The sequence below is a fragment of the Phocoena sinus genome, chromosome 5 (genome assembly GCF_008692025.1).
Source record: "Phocoena sinus isolate mPhoSin1 chromosome 5, mPhoSin1.pri, whole genome shotgun sequence".
Classification (NCBI taxonomy): Eukaryota; Metazoa; Chordata; class Mammalia; order Artiodactyla; family Phocoenidae; genus Phocoena; species Phocoena sinus.
The window spans coordinates 36583562-36606067 of record NC_045767.1 but is presented as its reverse complement, the minus strand read 5'-3'; the positions used below and the strand labels follow the sequence as shown (position 1 = coordinate 36606067).

Sequence of the window (22506 nt, the reverse complement as noted above, 5' to 3'; positions counted from 1 at the left end):
GCATTGAGCCTGTCTTTATTTGAAACTTCGATATTTTGTTGTTCAGCGCGCCTTTTCTTTTTGCATTAATTTTTGCATTAAAACACTGCTGCAAAATATTATTGATCTCGATGACTGTCTTTTGGTGCCCCCTTAAAGTCTGCCCAGGAGACGAGCACCTTACATCCCCCTAGTGTGGGCCCTGCACACCCGTGAGCTCCCCGAGTTCTTGGAAGGAAACTGTGCAACGGGCAGGAGGGGGATGGGCTGGTGCACACTGGGAGGGCCAGTGGTTCCAACATGTGATTCCCCCACACCAGTTTGTAAAGAGCTGCCACCTGGACCCCCCTGAGTGTCCCCACTTCCCCACTTGCAGAACTTCCCAGACCTCTCCATTTCCCAGTGCCTACAGGGTTAATGCCTGAACCAGTAAGGATCAGCTGACCGTGGCTTCTGGCTGGTGAGACAGGACCACCAGTGTCACAGCAGTTGTTCCTTCCTGTGAATACGTCCTGTGGAGCTACTCAGAAGTGACCTGCACAATGTCACACGACTAAAAGTCACTGAACCACCACGTACTTGACTCAAGACCTTTCCTTTTTCCGCTTGGCCCGCTGCCTGTCCAAGGAACACATCTCCCTGTTCTTAAACCTTGCCCTCCCCCGACCCATGAGCTGGATGGGGGTGACCCATGCACTGCAAAAATGGGCGTCCTTGCCCAATTTTCAGAATTAATTTATGCAAATGGGTAGAACTGCCTTCATGTTAAGCTCTCTGTCAACTGCTAGTGCCTGCTGCTGATACTCAGCCACGAGAGCTCGCAGAAGACAAAACAAACAAGCAAGAGCAAATGTGAAAGAGGAACTTGGGAACAGCCCGGCAGGCTTTGTTTGACAGTGTGTTTTGGGGGGAATTGGGGCAGATAAAACCGGAGTTAGATTCCCTGCGAGGAAAATTGCTCGGGGTCTTCCCGATGGTATGAATCCTGCAATCGGTGATGCTAGGTGCACGGTGCCCCATCACCTGGATGGGTCTACCTTTATCACCTCTGGGAATGACCACGGGTCACCACAGAAGTGAGGTGTCTTTGTATCCAAATACTTACTGCAAATATTGACAACAATGGGGCAAATTGCCATTTGGCAGATATCAGGTACAAAGGGCAGAGGTCATGCACTCCTGCAAAATATGCTCTGAAATGCAGATAGCTCTGGGGACAGATCGAGGGTTAGTGTCTGGGCTGGGTTGAAGCTGGGCCAAGTGGTCTCCGAGGGGACCCAAGCCAGACCCCTCACCTCTCTGAAATCTTGCCCTTCATCTGGAAATGCGGTTTTGTGACAGGACATTCCCAGGAGCAACCAGATTACAAGAGAATGCAATAAAGAAATGTGTGTGGGCCACATAACTGCGGGTCCTGCAGTGCCCCGAGCTCTCTCATGGCATTTCCCTTGCTTGTCACCCTCATCCTCTGTCTCCCCATCATACTAGGAACCTCTGGTGATTACAGGACTGTGTCTATTCACCTGGGAAACCCTATATGTATGTAAGGCATGACAAAAAGTATTAATTACAGGATTTTCCACGGAGAGATTATATTCTTGATGGTGGGATCCCACATAACACTACTATACCTCGGGTTAAAAACTCTCGGACCCTGACGATGATGTGCTGTGAACCAAGGAGGATGAACTCAACTTTCTGCATCTGAAGTTCAATGCAAAGGGGAAAAGTGGCACTTGCATGTCTCCCTGGCATCTCAGAGACTAATTTCAATTTAATGGAACTTCTTAGCTTTCCATGCTTCACTTCTATTTCAGTTGAAAGCTAATCAATCTGGTGTTTTTCAAACATTCTGGACTACTTCCCATGGTAAAAAATACATTTAAGAACATGCCCCGTTATACATATGCACGTGTTGACAACTGAAACAGAAGTTTCAGGAAACAGGCTCTCCCCTTCGTACACGTGATGCCCTTTCATAATTCCTAGTCAACTCCATTTTTAAAATGCTGGTTGTGAGTTACGGAATTGATTTCACAACCCACTTACGGGTGTCAACCTGCAATTTAACAGTTGCTGTGCTGCGCCGTGAGTAGCAATTTACTGAAACCGGATGCCTCTCGGGATCTCTGGGTCTCTGCCCGCCAAGTCTCTGCCCTCCAGCCTTCGTCATCTCTCCGCTGGAATATTTCAGTAAAGACTAGTAATTACGAAGGCAGCTAGGGCTATCCAAATGCCTACCGTTGTGAGTGTTTTACACGTATTACCTTCCTCTACCCACACAACAATTGAACGGGGTTGGTACTGTATCATTCCCATTTCACAGATGAGGAAACTGAGGTCCAGAGAGGTTAAGTCATTTGGCCTAGATCACACAGCTCATGAGTAGCAGAGCCAGGGTTTGGCTCCAGGCATCTGCTTCCAGAGCCTATCCTCTTAACCACCCACTCCCCCTCCAATCGCGCTCTAACTTGCCCCCTGCCCCTGCCACCTCTCTCTCCCATGCAGTTAGAGTGATATCCCCCAAAACCCCGACTATGAGCCTCTCCTGCTAAGGTCCCCCTAAGTCCTGCTCCCCCTTGCCTGCAGAATTTGGATCATGCCAGGGCCCTGGCGACCCTGGCCAGGGTGACCTCTTGCCTCACCAACTCTGTCTCCCCACCACACACCACATTCCCCATGGCTCCCAGCATCCAGCTTTGGAGTTACTTGTTTCCCATCTGTGTCCCTGCCTGCAAGCCAGCTCCTGAGGGCAGAGACCCCACATCAGTCCTCTCCTTGTCCTTAGGCCAGAGCCGGCTCCCCTGTCAGGCACCAAGTCCGCAGAAAGGAACCTCTGGCCAGAGCTCCCAGCAAGTGCACAGCCCCCGCATGCCACCCAGTGGATCCCAGCCAGAGCCCTATGAGGCGGGCAGGACAGGATGGGAGCCCCGTTTTACAGATGGGGCAGCCGAGGCCCAGGGAGGCCACGTGACCTTGCCCAGGTCCAGCGGCCCCTGCCTGCACTGTTAGAATTGGGACCTCTCTTACCCCTCCTGGCTAGGCTCTCCAGGCCCGCCCCACTGTCTATGTTCAAGGGCAGCTGCTACCACATCCAAACCTATGGGGTGACTCTGCTGGGACAAGAAACAAGTACTGGAAAGAAGGAGGAGGGACTCGGTACCTGGCTGGCGAGCTCCCCCTGCAGCGCCTCCAGCTGCTCCTGGGCCCGGAGAGAGGCACTTCTCTCCTGGAACACGAGGGCGCTCAGCTGGTCCACCTTCTGGAGGAGTTTCCTCTCCGACAGCTCCAGCTCCTGAATTCTGCGCATTGAAGCAGCAAGGCGCTTACTCAGGACGCGGTAAGTGTGGCCTAAGCTTTTCACAGACACCAGGATCTTCTTTTTTTCTTCTGTTATTTGGCCAATTTGATATTCTGACAAAATGACATTTTGTAAAACATTCATACCTATCTTTTTGAAGATGATCTAAGATACTTCAGAGACCTCTTTTGAATAGTAAGGCGCTGGGAATCTCAACAATGTTCTCATCCCTAAACCAGTAATCCCCCGTTCAGGTCATACCAATGAAAAAGGACTGAACCAAACATCTGAACCATACATCTGCATTGTCTCAATTAATCCTTACAGGTGGATTCCCTTCCCCCTACTTCGCACATGAGAAAACAGGATCAGAGAGGCCGGGCAACTTGCCCAAGGTCACAGGCCATTATAGAGTCCAGGCTGCATGGCTCCCAAACTCATGCTTTAACCCTGTGCTCTGTTGCCTCCCATTTAAGCTAAATTATTGCAAATCTTTTCTAAGGAAATGACTGAAATGCAGAAAAAAGGTTTCTGCCGTTTAAAAAATTAATCTCTGGATTACAAAAGTGAGACGTTGGAAATGACCTACCAGTTAGGGATGGCTAAGCCACCTGAAGTCTTCAGCACTTCAGAAAGTGCTGAAGTTGTGCAATATGGGAAGTAATACCCAGGCTGGAAGTGAACCCTGACCTCAGCTACATAGAAAGGAGGAGCACATGTGAATGGAGGGAAGCCAGAAGGAACATCTGCCTAGTGGTCCCATGAGGAGCAGAGGAGCTACATAGACTCACTTGTCTGTCTCCTGCTCGTACCTAGTATCCAAGTCCCCTCAATGTGTCAATCTTACTTCTATAATAGAAGACCGTGAAACACGTGGCAAGGGCATTCCCAGCCTACATGGACAAGCTCTGCACAGCCTCACTCCTTTACCCAGCTCCACACCAGGTGACCTGCTCATCCAGGACAGACTCTGCTTCCCTGGGTGAGGACTTAGCTTTGCCTCCTGGCTCTGCCACTTACCTGCCATGAGGCCTTAACTGGGCTCATTCACCACTATGACCCTCAGTATCTTCATCCGTAAAACAGGTAATTGCACCTTGCTCAGAGGGTTATTGTGAAGATTACATAAAGTGAGTCACTCTTATTAATAATAGGGCCAAGAGTCCCCTCTTCTGCTCTAGTTTTGAGGCCCTGGGGGAGGCTCTCTAAAGTGGCAGAAGGGAGGGGGCCCTCTTGTGTAGATTAAAATTAAGTTCCTTCCAAAATGGACCAGAGGGGCCGCACATTCGTCAGTCAGAGGCTTGGGTGGAGTGCCTTCTGATTGATTATAAAACGTGGTGATATCTGAATGGGAAAAGAAAAGTTTAACTTTTTAGTTTTTGAGACCAATCTGAAACGTTAAATCTGGGACAATATTTAATTCTGGTATTATCCCTATACTCAAACTAGGCAGAAAATGACTACTTTCATGGTGGCAGGCTGAATAACAGCCCCCAAATATATCCATGCCCTGCTTCCCGAAACTTAATGAATGTTACCTTAAGATGCAAAAGAGACTGCAGATGTGATTCAGTTAAGGAGTTTGAGACAGAGAGATTATCCTGGATTATCTGGGTGGGCTTAACCGCAATTACGACTGTCCTCATGAGAGGGAGGCAGAAGGGGAGGCCATGTGACCACTGAAGCAAGATGCTACCCTGCTGGCTTGAAGACGGGGAGGGGCCAGAAGCCAAGGAATGCAGCTATAGATGCTGGAAAAGGCAGACACAGGTTTCCCCTACAGCCTCTGGAGAGAGCACAGCCCTGCGGACACCGTGACTGTAGCCCCGTGAGACTGCTTTAGGACTTCTGCCTCCAGAGCTGAAAGGCAATGAATGTGTGCTGTTTGAAGGCAGCACGTTTGCAGTAATTTGTTTTAGCAGCCATAGGAAACATACACACACATAAACAGGAACTAGACAATGAAGTACCATTTTTCACTGATTAATGACAAGTTAAAAATATATATATTACAGTGTAGAGCTGCAAAGAGTGCTACGGAACTGGGAGACTCCATCAGGGAATATCCACCAGGATAAATCGGGCAGGCTGCCTGGGTGGTCCCAGCGCCCCCATGTAGCCGGGTGTGTGACCACGGAGAAGTTACTTAAGCCAGCACCTTAATTTCCCCATCTAGAAATTGAAGATATTGCTATTACTTCATTTCTAGTCATTTATTTTTAAGGATTAAGTCTGCTAATATGCATCAAGCATGTAAATAGTGCCTAGCCCAGAGGAAACACTCAACGTGTTCAGCTATTATTAATTTTGTTGCATTTAGATTGTAAATGAACTTGCAGCAATGATAGTGTTACGGAGGTGGGAGTGGGGCTCTCATTCTCAAATTTCTAACATCGTGGTTGCATTAGTTTTGCCATAAATACTTTTAAACATTAACTCTTTAACTGAAGTGAAATCCAATGTACACTATCAGTCTTTTACTATCCCCTACTTAGAGCAAACCCATGGTGAAATTAGCCTGAAATCTATATTCACAGTCGTGCGTTCAGACCCTGGCTTCAACTCTCCGTGACACCGAGTAATGTATTTCATCCACTGAGCCTCAGTTTCCTCATCTGGAAAAGGGGATCATATCGCTCTATGTGCCATAGGGTTCAAGGGAGCAGAGATGGAGGCATGGTGGGGGGAGGTCAGCACTGTGCCCTGCACCACAGGCTCTTGGTAAGCCTTAACTCTTTTTTCTCCCAACCCCTGCCGCAGATCGGGCCTCCCCTCCCGAAGCCCTGCTTCTACAGGATGGTGCGTCCCACCTTCAGAGAACTGAGGACACAGCCCACATTTCCCCACAGGCGGGTCCAGGACACCGCCTCCAGGATGGCTTCACCCCAGGCCCCAGCCACAGAGGCCCCTCCTCTCCGCCACTCGTGGTGCCTCCAGGCTGCCTGTCTCTCCCTCACATAGAGGGGTCTCCTCTGGTTTCCCACCCATCTTTCCCAGGCCTTGTGACCATCTGGTTCTCACTGCCATGTACAACCTTGCGTGAGCTATACTTCTATCTCTCCAGGGCTGGGGCCCTGCCTTTCCAGCTCTCAACCCCTAGAACTCATGTTTTGGGCTGAATATGTCCTCCCAAATTCATATGTTGAAGTTAGCCAACCCTAGTACCTCAGAATGTGACTGTATTTGGAGATAGGGTTTTTAAAGAGGTAATTTAGTTAAAATGAGGTCATTAGGGTGGGCCCTGATCCACTATGACTGGTGTCCTTATAAGAAGAGGAGATTAGGACACAGACATGCACAGAAGGAAGACCACAGGAAGACACAGAGAGAAGGTAGACATCACCAAGCCAAGGAGAGAGGTCTCAGAAGGAAACAACCTTGTCCACACTTTGATCTTTTACTTCCATCCACCAGGGCTATGAGAAAATAAAGCCCCCCAGTCTGTGGTGCTTTGTTCAAGACCCCAGTTTAAGCCCCCCAGTCTGTGGTGCTTTGTTATGGCAGCCCCAGCAGACTCATACAACAAACAGTATGTGATTCCCGAGGGCTAAGTGCACGTTGTAGAATGAGGGAATGAATGAATAAATGGATGAATGAGTGAGTGGACAATCACACAGACTGATACTGAAGGTGACAGAAAAATTTTTCTCATATGTGAATTTTTTCACGTGAAAAGTTTTACAAGGGGGAGAAAAAGTATAGATCATGTAAATACACATTTACTGACTCGCCCTTACTAAAATGAAGGGAAACACACCAAAAGCGTGAAGTTGGACAAATTTAAGATACTTGGCAGTTGGCATATTGGTAAACCTGTCAGACCCCAGCCATAACCGTACTGCATTTCCATGCTGGTTTCTCCTTTGATATGTATGCAAGACCCCACCTCATTCTACTGGCCTAGGGATCAAAACAGAGCATGGGCTTTGGAGAAAGACCTGGATTCAAACGCCCCACCTCTGCACCATGTCGGTTCCATCAGGAAAATAGAGCCTACACCAGAAGGTTCAGCAGCGAGAATCAAACAAACATAGGGATGGAAGAGACGAAAGGCCAGACAGAGATGACAGGCAACCCAGAGGTTAGCAGCCGCTGGGAGCCACTTCTGCCCCTGGGGCTGGAGGGGTAGACAGGGAGGAGGTGGTGATACTGGGGCCCAGAAGCAGGACCACAGAGGAAGCCGAAAGCATGACTGAATGGCAGCCATAGTCAGAGACGTCACCCAGAGCAGAAGAGAAGGGGAGAATACCCTGGCTTCTCCCGTCGTCCTCCCTTCAGCGTCTCCCATTGGCTGGACCCAGATGGAAGCCAGTGAGCGAGGGAGCCTGGGAAATAGGCTCAGCCCCTATGATACAGAGCAGAGGAAGGGAAAGACAGAAGGAGGAGGGACTGCTGTGGCGGGTTATGGAACACTGACTGTTTTGCCTGCATCCTCAGTCACAGAAATGATTCAACACTCCATCCTGACACAATTAGGATGCCCCAGGATTCGTACATACACAAAGAAGAGGTCCAAATGGTATATTTACCTGCTCCTCAGCCCAGACTCTGACATCACGTACTTGTCCACAGCTACCAACAGCTTCTGTTCTGAGGATTCCAGTTGCTTCCTGAGTGTTCCCGTGTCCACGTCTGGGCTTCTAGCTGCTTCTTCTGGAAGACATCCCGGCTCCTCACCAGTCTCCTCTACATCCTGGAAGATCCAGGACGTGTCGATCTTCACGTCGACGTTCATTATATCAAACCCATCGCTGCTGGGGGCTCTGACAACGTAGCTGAAACTTTTTTCAGTCCGTCCTTTAGCTGTCGGCTCCATCCCAGACATAGTTCATGGGCCAAGACTTGATACAATTAAGTGAATCTGCAACATGGACTTTCTGTAGATTTCAAGGTGGCTGTGGTGCCTTCAGATTGTGCAGGAAAATACCCTTTGAGGAGGGCAAGAACAGGTGGATTATTTATGAGTGGGGGACTTGGGTTTCACCTGCAGAAATGTCATACAATATGAATGAAAGCCTCTCGTTTTACAAGCCAGCATGCCGGCAGTCACCCAAAGCAGAAAAGCCGCTTGGAATTAAAAACTTAATAATGTGTACAAAGAGCGAAAATAAGATTTCTAGGCAGGACCATCAGAATGTTATAAATTCTCAGCACTGAGCCTCAAGTTTTCACCACGTAATAAATGAAGTTCTAAACCTCCTGTCTGAGTCCAGCAAACATTTATCACAGGCTTGGAGTTTACTAGGGGAAGGGGAAGGGAAACTAGCACTGCACTGGATCATCTCACCTTACCTAGTCCGATTCTCCTGGAAACCCCAGGAGGTGGGCATTTTCATAACCATTTTACAAATGCTGAAACAGAGGCTCTGGAAGCTGGGGGAGTTGGCCAGGCCCCACAGATGGGCAGTGGCAGAGTCAGGATTCAAATCCAAGTCTGACTCCAAAACTCAAGGGGTAAGGGATGAACCCAGACCCCGAACAGGAGGAAACACACTCTGCTGTGGAGGAGACTGAGGCTGTATAGGTGGCCAAGGAATGACCCATCGCAGATGACAGAGGTGGGAAGAAGGCTCTTCCAGGCGGAGGGAGTCTCAGGACCATAGCCCAAGGACAGAGTCAGGACAGGTGAAGGGAGTGGGAGTGGTCGGGTTTGGCTGGCCCAGTGCACACCCTGAAGGGGGAAGTGAGGACCCAGGACAGAAGGTGACTTGGAGCCATATCCCTGTGGGCCTTGGACTCCAGGACATGGCATCTCTGTGTGGGAAGTGAGGGGGTCCCTGGAGTGTTTAGAGCCAAGGAGGGTCCTGGTCAGATCTCTGAGGATGCGGTACCGCGGGGGGGGCAGGAGGCGAGAACTGGAAGGAGCTGGCCAGGGAAGAGTGTAATAAATAGGCCTGATGCAGAGTGGTGCAGGAACAAATAGAAATTTAAACTACAGGACTTAATCCTCCTTGTGAAAAATGATGGAAGAGACTTCCCCCACCCTTTTCTGAGAGCTCCTACTTTAGAAAACTTGTCGTTCTTTCTTCATCTCTTTGAAATATATGTTGATTCTTTTAAAAGCTATATAGGCCCTTTGCTGCTTTTCTGACCCAGGAACGTGTTTCTGAAGATCCTGGGAGCCATCTCTTTGGCATGCAAACACCCAAGGAAAATAGAAGCCTGTCTCCCAGTTCCTGTGGGAGGGTCGGAGCCTAACTTCCTGGTCTCCCGGCTCCAAGTTGCAAAACCACCTCCTGTCATAGAGATAGGAGAAATTCCACTTTTCTTTGTACGAAACAAATGAACAAACACAGAGGGTCACTCCGATGGCCAGGTGGATTTAGGGTGACCTATATGTAATAAATAGTGCTGCCAAGTTCTCTTACGTGACAACAAATTATCGTTTATCCCAAGGACCTGTACGAATTGGGCTGTATCTCCTTGGCTAACAAGAAGTGAGATTCTTTTCTGTCTTTGCAAATCTCTTAGCGGATGGTCTGTGATGCACATCACATTCTGGTTTGATGCTCTTTCGATAATAAAATTGTTTTCTTTCTTGTCTACCTTAGTGAAGAGATTGTCTCGGTCAGGAGAAAATTTTGTTTTAGAGTGTATTTCCCAACCATAATGGGAAAAAGATTTTTTTAAACCCAACGAGGTCCTATTATAGACTATAGGGGACTATATTCAGTATCTTGTAATAAGCCATAATGCAAAGGAAAAAAATTAAAATCTACTTCCTCAAAAGTGGCTGTGTAGGGTGGTGCAGGGGGCTTGCAATAGACATGGAGCGGTCAGAGGCAGCAGGGCAGGGTATCGGCCAAGAGGGGGCGCAGTGGGGCAACTCAGATCTCCGGTGCTTCTTGGATGGAATCTTGGACAAATCACTTAACTTCTCATAAAAGGTGGGCGTGGGTAGTGAAAATAGTACCCATATCAAGAGCTGTTTAGGCATAAATTAGTGGTTGTAGGGTAGGCAGTACACAGCGCCAGGCACACAGTGAATGCAGCGTGCAGGCAGTGCGTGACAGGCAGAAGCAACATGTAGTTCAGATCGCCTGCCTGGGCTGTGTCCAGCTCTGCCTCTTATGCGCCAAGATCTTGGGCACTTAACCCAGCTCCCTGCAAAATGAGATGAACAGCAGTCCCCTCCCTGCTGTTGCACGAGTCACTTAGCTCTCAAGTGCCTGGTGCTGTGCCTGGCACAGCGAGCCCGCAGGGACCTTAGCTGCCAGGAGCATCCTCGAGCAGAAGGATTAATTGATAGCCGACTGGGGCCAAGTGACCACCTGAAAAATCACGTGCCAGGCCTGCAAGGAGGAGGAAGCAGGTATTGTAGACCTTTCTTAGGGGAGCAGCCTAGAGGAAAGGTGCAGCTGGGACAGGTAAAGGGCATTTGAGCCCCAGGGCCTCTGCCTGGGGAAGTGTCTTCAGACTTTTTTTGGATAAATGACTAAGACTGACTAAGCTTCGTTTGGAATGAACCATCTGTGTCTGAGGGAGAAGGACAGGAACGCGGCTTGCCCGTGCATTATCACCCCTGCGGGCTTCTCAGGGCTGGAGACCTGAGGAAAGGGGACAGATGGCCATGGAACTGCTGTAAGGACGTGGCCCTGCATCATTCGCAGCCTGGGTGAGGTTCCCCAAGGCTGACGGCGACCACAGGAAGGACACAGAGCTTGGCTGAGGGCAGGACACAGGGGTCCCCACTTCAGATGAAATGGCAGCCCCAGAGAGATGGCGGGGAGGGGGCGGGAGGAGGGTTGGGAGGGAGGTGGGAGGAGGCCAGGCTTCTGGAGACCGGCAGCTTTGCCCCTCAGCTGGAACCAGGGTCACAGTGCGGGATCTGCAGGAGTCCCCAAGGCTTCTCAGACAACCTGGAGGGCACCCCAAATCGGCTGGTTGGGATCCCCAATTTGGCAGGCCTCTATCAGGTCCTGGTTAAATGTGAGAAAAGAGAAACAAACGTGCTTTTCTGTACTGGAAGCGGCGGGTGGGATTCCCGCTTATCAGCTCTTCACAAGCAGGTTCTGGAAGGTGAGGGGAGAGCAGGAGACCCGGACCCTGAGGCTCACCTGCGGAACGCGAGAATCCAGAAAGAGGGAAGGAGGGCTGGCCAATGGAAGGAGAGAGAATGATGAATTCACCAAGAAAGGTGCTGAGTGGGCGCTAAATCGCAGAGTCCAGCTCTCCAGGTGACCAGGGCCCCTGACCAGGGCCTGCGCGTGCGCAGTGCACCTGCGGTGCCACCACCCTCCCCCCGTCCCCGCCCCCGCCCCCTCCAGCCCCGCCCCACCCTCCGCCCACAGGGCCCTGGGCACCGAGTCAGTGCGCCTGGGACCTCTAGGGTGAGCAGACTCTAGAAGCTTCAGCTCCCGCACACGCCCGCCTGTTGCATTTCACCCGACTCCAACTCAGTACGTGCAGCGGGGGGGGGGGGGGGGGGGGGGGGAGCGAGGGGAGGGGAGGAATGAAGTATGAGGTGTGAGGGGAGCGGAAGGGTGAGATGTGAGGGGAGTGGGTAACAGCACATTTTAAGTGGCATAGCATGGCGTCCCTGTGTCAGGAACTTGACCTGGGCTCTCCCTTCACCCCCCAAGTAGATCTGTGAGGAGGCTGGTGGTAAAGGGTGGACCCAACCCTTCTCCTTTCTGTGTGAGAAACTGACTTGGGTTCCGTTGCATCTGTAGCTCTACCACCTGGAAACCTCATCTGGGCAGAAGGTCGGTTGCATTACTAGGCGACAAGCACAACGGCAGCTCTGAGCTGTGTGTCTCATCTGGGTGCAGAGGTACACGAGTACGCACCTGGTGGGCCGCCAGAACTCGGAGGCCCCCTGTGGCTCTTGTGACTGGGCCTGTCCCTGGCAGGGAACCTTGGAAGCGATGCCTGGGACCATCACAAGAAATGCCGACTCGTTGTTGGCTCCCTGCACCTGCCTGTATGAGCCTCACCTGCTCACACCTGAACTGTCTCCTGGGGGTCAAAGAGACTGGCCCCTGGTCCCCTGTGGGCCGTATGGTCTCCTTGGAGGACGACCTCCACAGCGGTGCATCAGATGCTGCCCGTCCTGCCAGTATCGGAGAGTCTTTGGGTCTAACTGTCTACTTGTGCCCAAAGAAGACCTCTTGTGAGGTGCTGTGTGGGAACTATCACCCACCATTCCACAGATGAAGAAATTAAGACTCTGAGTGGCAAGTACTTTGCCGGTGTCCACTGCAGGGGAGTGGCTGGTCTAGGAGTGGACCTGGATGGGTCTGACTTCAAAGCCACTGCCATTGGCATCCTGTTGTCCGAGTGGGAGAGCTGAGAAGACAGAAGCGCGGGGCAGTAGGGCATGAGGCCCACACTCCTGCAGCAGGGAGGGATGGACACTCTGTGCTGTGGGACTAGCTTCCCAGAGACCTTGCACACCTCCTGGACTTCTGCTACTAAGTTAGCAAAGCAAGGCTTCTCTGTGTTTCTCTGGCCCCAGAGAAAGCAGACGTGCTTTTCATTTTCAGTTGCTGCATGGTTCCACATTCCCACTGCTGCCTGGAGTTCTCAGATGCCTGCTTTTTTCAAGCAAAGACATCAGTTCATTTGCTTTTGGTTATCAGATGTGGGAAAGTCATGGGGGCTGCTGCGGTGGTGCTTTGGGTTTAGATTTCAAAAGAGAATGATCACTTCTCAGCTATCTTGGGTGTGCGTTTTCTTAGAGCCCCCTAATCCTTTGGTTTGGTTTGAGTATCCCTCTCCATCTGGTTGGGTGCCCCTTCTGTGCTGAGCTCCGTGTCCTTCTCCATCCTTGGGTTTATCCTTCTGAGAACTTTCAGCTCCTCTGTTGGATTCCCTGCCCTCCTTGATTCCTTTGGTAGCCTGCATTTCAGTCATTTTAGTTTTCTCCAAAGGTTATTCTCACCAGAAATTATAGGATTGCTCTTACAGCCCAACAAACACAGAGCAATGAATCTTTCCATCCTTGGGATCAACCCATCCTTGCCTTCAGCTGCTCCTTCCAACAAGATGCAGCTGTCCTTTGCTTCACATTCACTACCTTCCATTTCACTTGATCTACTTTGATTCCCAACGTCTTCCTTCCAAAAGTTTGGGAGGGATCAGTCATATGAGCAGGTGCCTTTTCCTGGAGATGCTCCCCCACCCACCTGCTCACCCTAGAATAACAACAGCAACGACATCCGAAAGTAACTTCTCTTCTCCAGGATTTGCTCCTGGGCTTGACCTCCACCAGCTGGTGTCCTGGCCTCCTCGGCAGCCCCACCCAATCCATCGTTCTCCTGGGAGGCGTGGTGCAGAGGCAGGTCTCCTGGGATCAGGAATGGCTGAGGTTGTAAGAAAGTGGACCTGGTCTCAGACCACTGCGGAAGGAGCCTCATTTCCCGCGGGTGCTCCAGGGATCGCTCCACAACCCAGCATTTCTTCCTGGCCAGCCCCTTGCAAATTACCACCCAGATGTGAGACAGCCCGAGTGTGGTCTAGGCGGGGATGCTGTCCACCTCTCAATCCTTGATCTACAATGGCCCAGGTGCAGTCAAGCTCTGGGACTTTCACCCTCAAGAGTGATGGAGCCTGTGGCTTCCCCCTTGTAAATCTGAGGTCCTGGGGTCCACCGTCCACAGTGGGCGAGGCTCCAGTCCTCTCTCTCTGGCCAACAGCTGCTGAATTCAGCTGCACACAGATCTGGAGGGTTTTGTTGCCTGGGGCTTGACTTTGGGTTCAGATCACAGGGACATTTGCAAGTCACTCTGGCTGATAGACTCCAGGATTCACACGGCACAGTTCATGGAGACATATGTACACAGTCAGTGTCTAGCTGGGCACACACACCACAGCTAGGGGAGGCATGCTGTGCAGGGACAAGGATGCAGTCTGTCCCCAGACAGTGCAGTGGCTCTCCAGTCAATCCATTTCTAGTAATTGCACTTAGTTTCCTGGTATTCAGGTCTCTGCCCCTCGGGCTCTTGAAGGTGCCACAGTGGGGACTTGGATGTGGCCCTGAGCTTGACAAATTCCCCATCATCCTTACAGAGCTCCTACAGCTTGGCCCAGCCAGGACCCAGCCATAGATCCTAAATGCCTCCCGTTCAAGCTGTCGTGTGGTATCTGTGAATTCTGGTTTCAGTTTCTGGGCTTGGAATAGCTTGTTTTGCTGTTGAATTTTGGTTTGAGTGGGGTTGGGTTTGCCATAGGACTCAGTTTATTCCATAAGCTCTTTTTCTATCCTGGAAAATTAAAAAATAATTTGACATGACACAAGAACCAAGGGGGAGAATGGCTGGGGAAGCCCCTGGCTTATCTGCCCTCACCTGTTCCCATCACTGTCCTGAACTCTTCAGCTGAGCCCACTGAGGGACCTTCCCCGACAATCCAGGGAGCGAGGAAATAGGGTTCAGATGGCCTGTCTCCCAGCACCCACCCCCAACCCACTATGGCAACCCCCACTCCCAGTCTGATCAGACCTGGGATCATTCCTTTATTTGCTGCACAAGCACGGAATGAGCATCAACCACGTGCCAAGCGCTGTCCTAGGACCAGGGCACAGAGGATCCAAGGAAGAGCCCACAAGGACATCAGGCAGGGACAAGTGTCAGAGCTCAGCCTGGGGGTCCAGGCGGCTAGTAGGCTGTGGGCATCCTCAGAATTCACAGGGCCCTCACCTGGGCTGAACTCAGCAGCAGAATTCTAGACTCTAGGGGCCCTGGCAGACCCCAGTCCATGGTGGGCACTCAGAACAGGGAGAATGGGGGAGGCCTGGGTGCCCAAGAAGGAACTCAGGATGAGACACGCAGGGTCCAATGATCCAGAGAAGGACCAGCTGCCGGGATGGCATCAAAACCAGGCCTGGGGTCCAGGGCAGGTGGTGGGGGAGAGGCAAGGAGCGTGGGCTCTTTACACAGGCTTCCTGGGCATTTTGTACGCGGGTCATGGACTTGCCCATCAGCCTGCTACTCCTGCAGACCCCTGATCCCAGAAGCCCACCCTGGTCTGGACCCTACGGTGAATTTAGTGTCCCACAGGCAATAGAGAGCACCCAAAACCAAAGCCAAAATAGAAAGAACCTTTGGGAAAAGCCACAACCGCCTTTTCAAGATAAAATACAACAGGGGGACAACCAGGTCCCCATTGTCCAATCTTATTCACAGAGAGCTCCCTGATCTTCCTCTCAGCGGTGGAACTCGCCAGTGACCCCCGGATGCCCCGGGGCCAGTGAGCCTGACCAGGAGCAATCTACCACAAGGCCACCTTCCATAGCACCTAAAGGAATGTTACAGTCAGAGCTGGGAGGAAATCTCCTTTTTTAGAAAAATCATTTTTATCAGTGAAAATGAAAGGATACCAACCCGAGTTCCTGGCTCACTGACGTCATCAAGGCCACAGAATGAATGCTAGTGAGAAAAACAAAAAAAGGAACAAAAACTATAAAATAAGACCAAAAGAAAATGAGGGGGAAAAAAAGAAAAGAAAAAAAGATGTAAGATATGTAGTATGGAACTCAATGACAGCATTTCACAAGAACTACGCCACTGGGGTTGGGTTTGGAAAGAGAAACAGGAAGTCAGTGGGCTTTAGGAGCGGATTTCACCTGAGAAACCCATCCTGTGGGATGTGTCACCCAGGGTGGGTTGTCCCTACACAGTCCCCAAATATCTGGCTAATTTAGACAGGGGAGATGTACACCATGGACCAGGGCTTTTTGGTGCAGAGGTGTGACTTTCTTGAAGAACCTGGCAGGACAGTATATATAGAGGAAGACCTCTCCAGTAGTCATAGCTGATGGTCCCACCAAAGACTAGGCATGACATGCGTACAAGGATCAAGGAAGATTCCACCCAGGTCACAGGTCATCCAGTCCGACCTGCGGACCGGCCCCTATACCATCCCTGCCAGGGCCCACTCTCCCAAGAGATTCCACTGTTTAAAATCTTTTGTGCCGTTTGATTAGTCTACTTTAAAAAGAAAAAATTTGCAGAAAAAAAATGGCTTTAAGGGAATGAAAAATTATACAGGTCAGTTTGAGAGTAGAGTTTTTTCCCTTAGTTTATTTATTACTTGCTTTATTCAAAAAGAATTGCTGGTGATTAGGTGAAACATGTCTGGACATTATCCAGGGCTTTTGAAAAGAATTCATTATTTTTTTCCAAATCAAGGTAATAGCTCCCCTAAATTGTTATTGAAAAAATGAAAATCCAAACAGACAGCCACCAAATTTTAAACAAAATTTAGAATCATTGGAAGTTAGAGCTAGAAGGGGCATTTAGAATCACCTAGCTCTTCATATTCTACATGAGGAAACTGAGGCCCGGGGTAGGGGAGGTCCTTGCCAAGACCAGCCTGTGGAGTATGGCAGGGACAGAGTTCCTGACCACTGACCATGGTGGCTGGAGTTATTTTTCGACCAGCCCAGCCCAGTAGTGCCCGCGGGGAAATCCTTGAAGTATCCTTGAGATCCCCTCAGCTCCTCAAAATAACCTTGGAAGCTGGGGAGGGGGGATGGCATGCAGCAGATGGGGACTCTAGGAAGCTGCTTAAACTGAATTTGCATGGGATTTCCAGGGCGCCAACAGGAGAACTGGCCCAAATCCTCCAGCCACGAGCCTCTGCCGCCCCGCTGCTGGTTGTGCCCCAGGGCTCCAGGTGCAGATGGGAAGATGCCAGGAAGGTGAATTAACCCGTGTAATAGCTGACTCCCAGGAGAGAAAGCTGGTGTACCATCTGAAGAGCTGGTCTGTCTCTTTGGGCCATTGTATTTGATTCCCTCTAGACAGAGTGGGCTGTCATCCCATTTGTAGATAGCCCTGAATCTGCTCTCTGGTGGCTTTCGTGACTTTGGCCTCACTCTGTCCATGGAATGAGACGGCTTCCTCTCTCCAAAGGCCAGCCTCAGATACCTGAAGCCCAGAAATGCCCTTTCTCCATCTGCTTCCCCGGGGTAACGGCACATCACCCTTCAAGCTTCCTGAGGCACGTTGTCCCCAGAGGACCACCCCAATGGGGTCAGAGCCCTTCACCTGTTCCCACATGTGAGCATACCTCTGCGATATAAAACGTGCAGTTTTAGGTTTTCTCTCTACTCATCTATTACTCATTCTGCAAACATTTGATGATGCCCTATTCTGTGGCAAGAACTGTCTTGGATAAAGAGATGAATAAGAGCTAGTGGATGGACAGGAAGTGGTAAGTGCCCTGACAAAGATGCCACATGTGTGGACTCATTTGTCCATCTGGACCAACAACGTGTGGCGGGGGCACTGGTGTGACATCCCTGGAGACCCCGGGTATCCCTCTCCAGCTGTGGGATCATGGACAAGTGTCTGAATCTTTCTCAGGCTCAGCGTTCTCACCCTTAAAATGGTGATAGCCATAGAGAGACAATGGGGCTGGGTGTCAGCCATACTTCCCGCTGGAGGGAGGAGACTTCTAAGAATGCTCACTGGTTTTTGGCATATATATCGTTCAAGGTGAATAAGTCCAATGTCTGTGGCTGGTTTACGGCTCACAGATGTCAGAGGGGTTCACCTGAAGGTCTTTGGTGGAAAAAAAAATAGACACCCTCCTCCTCCCTCACACAAAGTTGATCCCAGACTGTACTTTTCTTTTTTTTCTTTTGTTTTTTTTTTTTTTTTTTTTGCGGTACGTGGGCCTCTCACTGTTGTGGCATCTCCCGTTGTGGAGCACAGGCTCCGGACGCGCAGGCTCAGCGGCCATGGCTCACGGGCCCAGCCGCTCAGCGGCATGTGGGATCTTCCCGGACCGGGGCACGAACCCGCCCCCTGCATCGGCAGGCAGACCCTCAACCACTGCGCCACCAGGGAAGCCCCCGGACTGCGCTTTTCTTCCCTAGAAAAGTACTTGATGGGGCTACCTATTTCTTGGACTGCCAGTTTGGGGGACATGGGCAGAAAAGGGAGGGCTGGAGACAGAGCCCATTCCTTGGGTTTCATGAAACTGACAGGAGAAGAGAATATTCCATGTGAACGACTCATGGAGAGAAGCCCAGGGCATGGTCTGAGCTCACACCACTCACCTTTTCCTCCAGCTCTTTCAGATGTCGCTTCTGGACCTCCAGTTTATCCTCCAATTCTCGGATTCTCTGCAACACATTAAGTTCTGTATCAGAAAAAGTCAAATTTCCAGGTTCAAACCTTACTCTTCGTTGTTTATCGTGGTGTGGCGTATAAGCAGTGACACATACAAATAATAAGTGGGCAGCTCGACTAACTTTTATACGTGTGCAGGCCGTCTCTCCACCCCCTGAATCAAGACTGAGGGCTTCTCCAGCACCCAGGAGGCTCCCTCAGGCCCCCATGGGACTCTATTCTGACCTCTGTCACTAAAAGTTGATTTTGCCTGTTCTTGAAATGCATCGTAATGGAATTATACAACGTGTACTCTTTTAAAAACATAAACATCAAGATTGACCAAGACACGGAGGTGCCTTGGGCAGGTTAATAAAGACCATGGATTTGAAGCAGCACCAAATGACTTGTCCAAGATTTATTTAGCTGGAGCTTCAGAGCTGGTGCAGAGATGAGTGCCAGTGGTAGGCATGGCTGTAGCATCCACTCAGATTCTTAGAAGCCCACGTAGTGCTAGGTTTTAGGATGACAAACTGTCCCCATTTGCCTGGGACTTTCCTGGTTTTAGCACTGAAAGTCCAGAGTCCTGAGAAACTCATCAGTCCCGGGGAAACAGGGACGGTTGGTCACCTACCTGGCTCTGCGCCTGTCGAATGCCCCTAGGGGTGCACACCAAGCCTCGGTGGTTTATCAGTCTGTTCCTCCCAGTTCCACACAGCATCCCACCCAGGGGGTCTGGCAAGTACAACCTTTTCCAGATTGTCATGTGTCCAGTAGCACTTCAATACCCCTCAAGGGCTGATACCCCTGGACAGCTGCTTAGCTGGCTACAGCCTTGCCAGTCCTGAATGTACGTGGAGACCTCACTCCTCTGGAGAACGCTGTCCGGCTGAAGGGCGGCGACTCAGGTCAGCCCGAATTAAGAATCAGTCCGGAGAAGCCTTCTGTCCAGATTCTCAAACTCAGATCAGCATCACCTGGAGGCCCTGCGGATCCCAGGAGCCCTTCCCCAGAGTTTCTGACTCAGCAGTTCAGGGCGGGACCTGAGAAGCTGTATTCCCCACAGGTCCCCAGGTGATGCGGTCGCTGCTGGTCGGGGGACCCCACTCTGAGAACCACCACTGTGGGCACATTCACCCACTCGGCAAATATGGCTCAACATGCCCGGGGCCTCGAGTTTGTGGTCCCATCAGGTTCAGACAATGGTATTACACAAATACATAGATGGTGCCCTGGATGAATACAGCTGTCATGGAGAAAGTCGAGCAGGGGTAAGGAAGGAATGGGGTGCTATTTCATATGGATGCTCAGGGAAGATCACACTTGAGCAGAAGTGAGGGGTGTAAGGAGTTGAAGTGTGGGCTGGGGGGTCCAGAGGAAACACAAAACCCAGCCCACTGTGGTTTTCCAGACGCCAAAGAGGGAAGGGAACTCCAGGCAGAAGGCATGTTGTGTGTGTGTGCAGGGAGCTGGGAGTGCAGGGGGGGCAGAGCTCAGAGGGTCTGGAATGTCCCGATGAAGAACTTGCAGATTTGGGGGTGTCACGGAGAACTCATGAAGGATTTCAAATAAGGAAATAATGAGATTTTGATTCTCGAAAGATCACACTGGCAGCAAAACAGAAGATGGATTGGCACGGAAGAGAGATGAAAAATACTTCTGCTCTCAGATATGTGACCTTGGGCAAGTAGTTCAGCCTCTCTGGCCTTGGTTTCCTTATCTGTGAATTGGGGGTAATAGCGCTGCCCACATCTGAGGATCTAGCAAGTGAATCTGTGCAAAGTACTTACAGCAAAGTCGGCAGAGACTACGTGCTCTATAAAGGACGAGAAACCCAGTATGTTTCTAATTCTCTTCCACCTGAGGGAGACTGTGACTGCCCTCCAGAGACCCCCTTGCAAGGCGGGCTGGCAGAGAGCATCTGTGAATGACCACAGAACTCGGCTAGACCCTTGCTTGGATCCCGGGCCCCAAATTTACCAGAGGGTGGACTTTGGAGAGTCATGTAATCAAATAATCTCTCTGTGTGGAACGCCTCTTCTGTAATAACTGCACAGTGACCCTGTAACCCTGGGGGTGAAATGGGGACCTGGGGAAAGTGCCTTGCAAATCACAATGCCACGTGGAGGGAGGACAATGCTTTACAGCTTTCGAAGGATTTGCAAAAATCTCCCAGGAACAACTTCTGGGCTTTAAAAATCAGCCTGAGTCCATTTGTGTCATTTTTTTTAGATTCCAAATATAAGTGATATCATATGATACTTGTTTTTCTCTGACTGACTTAGTATGATAATCTCTAGGTTCATCCTTCTTGCTGCAAATGGCATTATTTCATTCTTTTTATGGCTGAGTAATATTCCATTGTACATATGTACCACATCTTCTTTATCCATTCATCAGCTGATGGACATTTAGGTTGCTTCCATGTCTTGGCTATTGTAAACAGTGCTTCTGTGAATAGACACTGGGGTGCATGTATCTTTTCAAAGTATGGTTTTCTCTGGATTTATGCCCAGGAGTGGGATTGCTGGATCATATGGTAGCTCTATTTTTAGTTTTTTTGAGGAACCTCCATACAGTTCTCCATAGTGGCTGTACAATTTACATTCCCACTAACAGTGCAGGAGGGCTCCCTTTTCTCCACACCCTCTCCAGCATTTATTGTTTGTAGACTTTTTAATGATGGCCATTCTGACCAGTGTGAGGTGATACCTCATTGTAGTTTTGATTTGCATTTCTCTAATAATTAGTGACGTTAAGCATCTTTTCATGTGCTTTTTGACCATCTGTATGTCTTCTTTGGAGAAATGTCTATTTAGATCTTCTGCTCATTTTTTGCACTTATTTACAAAAGAGAAACAGATCCACAGACTTTGAAAACAAACTTACGGTTACCAAAAGGGAAAGATGGGGGGGGAGGGATAAATTAGGAGTTTGGGATTAACATATACACTCTAATATATATGTAATAGATCATCAACAAGGATCTACTGTATAGCACAGGGAACTCTACTCAATATTCTGTAATAACCTATATGGGAAAAGAATCTGAAAAAAATGGATATATGCATATGTATAACTGAATCACTTTGCTGTACACCTGAAACATTGTAAATCAACTATGCCCCAATATAAATTTTTTTTAAAAGATTAAGTGAAAAAAAAGTAAATAAATATTTTTATTTAAAAAAACTCAGCCTGAGAAGCTGATTCTCATTCTAGTCTTTCCTGAATTTTTTTAATAACTAGGGTCAGTCTCCCATCCAGTCATGGGAGGCTGGAAGGGGCAGTGCTTAAGAGCTTTGTCATCTTATGACATGGGTTCACATTCCAGCTCTGCTACTTCCTGGCTGTGTGACCTTGGGCAAGTTGCTTACCCTCTCTGAGAACTCACCTCACCTGTGAAACTGCATCAATGGTTCCCACTCAGAGGGTTGGTATGACCATCAGTGAACCAACATTTATGGAGCCCCTTCTATGTGCCATCACTGATCTGTCTCCCTGCACTGGAATATAAGCTTCATGAGAGCAAGTGCTGTATCCCCAGCACCTAGAACAGAGCCTGGTATGTAGATGTTAGAAAAATTGCAAATGAAAATGGTGTGACATGGAGCAGGAGAAGGTCGTGAGAGAGGCAGCCAGTGCATTTGTAGAGGTGAGCACAGGGCCCAGGGGGCTCAGGGCGTGAGGCTAAGCAACCCGGACTTCATCTTCTGGGCATGGCGGAGCCAGGGAGGGTCTTTGGGGAGGGGTGGTGCTACGCTGTGTTAGGCAGGCTTCTGCGGTGCAGTGGATGGATTGGCAGGGAGGGGCAGTGAGGGGTGAGGGTGGTACTGCAATTGCTTGTGGTCCCAGCAGATATCTGTGGTGCAGGCCAGCTGGTGCTGAGGAATAAAGCCTGGGGAGGGAGAGGACAAAGCAAGTTTATGAGTGGATCGACTCCAATCTTCACACCGGGAGAACATTTTGCAAACGTGCAGAATCGTTCTGTTGGGAAAGGTACCATGGGCTGATTGATTTTTTTTCTGCACCCACTTTTCCCCTTACTTAATAGGGCTTGAAAACTGAAATGCCCACTGGGGCCAGGCTGATGACGTCACATCACTGCATCCCATGGGCCAAATGCAGGAAAAGCGGACAGGGGCCATCCAGGGCAAACTGGGACGC

General features: G+C 50.0%; 2 protein-coding genes across 2 annotated transcripts in view; both read right to left on the bottom strand.

Annotated features, from left to right (window-relative positions):
• The window catches only part of C5H4orf50 (chromosome 5 C4orf50 homolog), a 49752-nt gene extending 41656 nt beyond the window's left edge, over positions 1–8096 (bottom strand). Inside the window, exons 1-2 of the mRNA XM_032631964.1 lie at positions 7810–8096; positions 3143–3281 (exon numbers count right to left, since the gene is read on the bottom strand). Coding sequence (XP_032487855.1) covers positions 3143–3281; positions 7810–8096 — 426 coding nt within the window. The remainder of the gene's footprint in view (positions 1–3142; positions 3282–7809) is intronic.
• Positions 8097–15599: 7503 nt separating this feature from the next.
• The window catches only part of JAKMIP1 (janus kinase and microtubule interacting protein 1), a 131925-nt gene continuing 125018 nt past the window's right edge, over positions 15600–22506 (bottom strand). Inside the window, exons 20-21 of the mRNA XM_032632707.1 lie at positions 18288–18353; positions 15600–15679 (exon numbers count right to left, since the gene is read on the bottom strand). Coding sequence (XP_032488598.1) covers positions 15629–15679; positions 18288–18353 — 117 coding nt within the window. The 3' untranslated portion in view covers positions 15600–15628. The remainder of the gene's footprint in view (positions 15680–18287; positions 18354–22506) is intronic.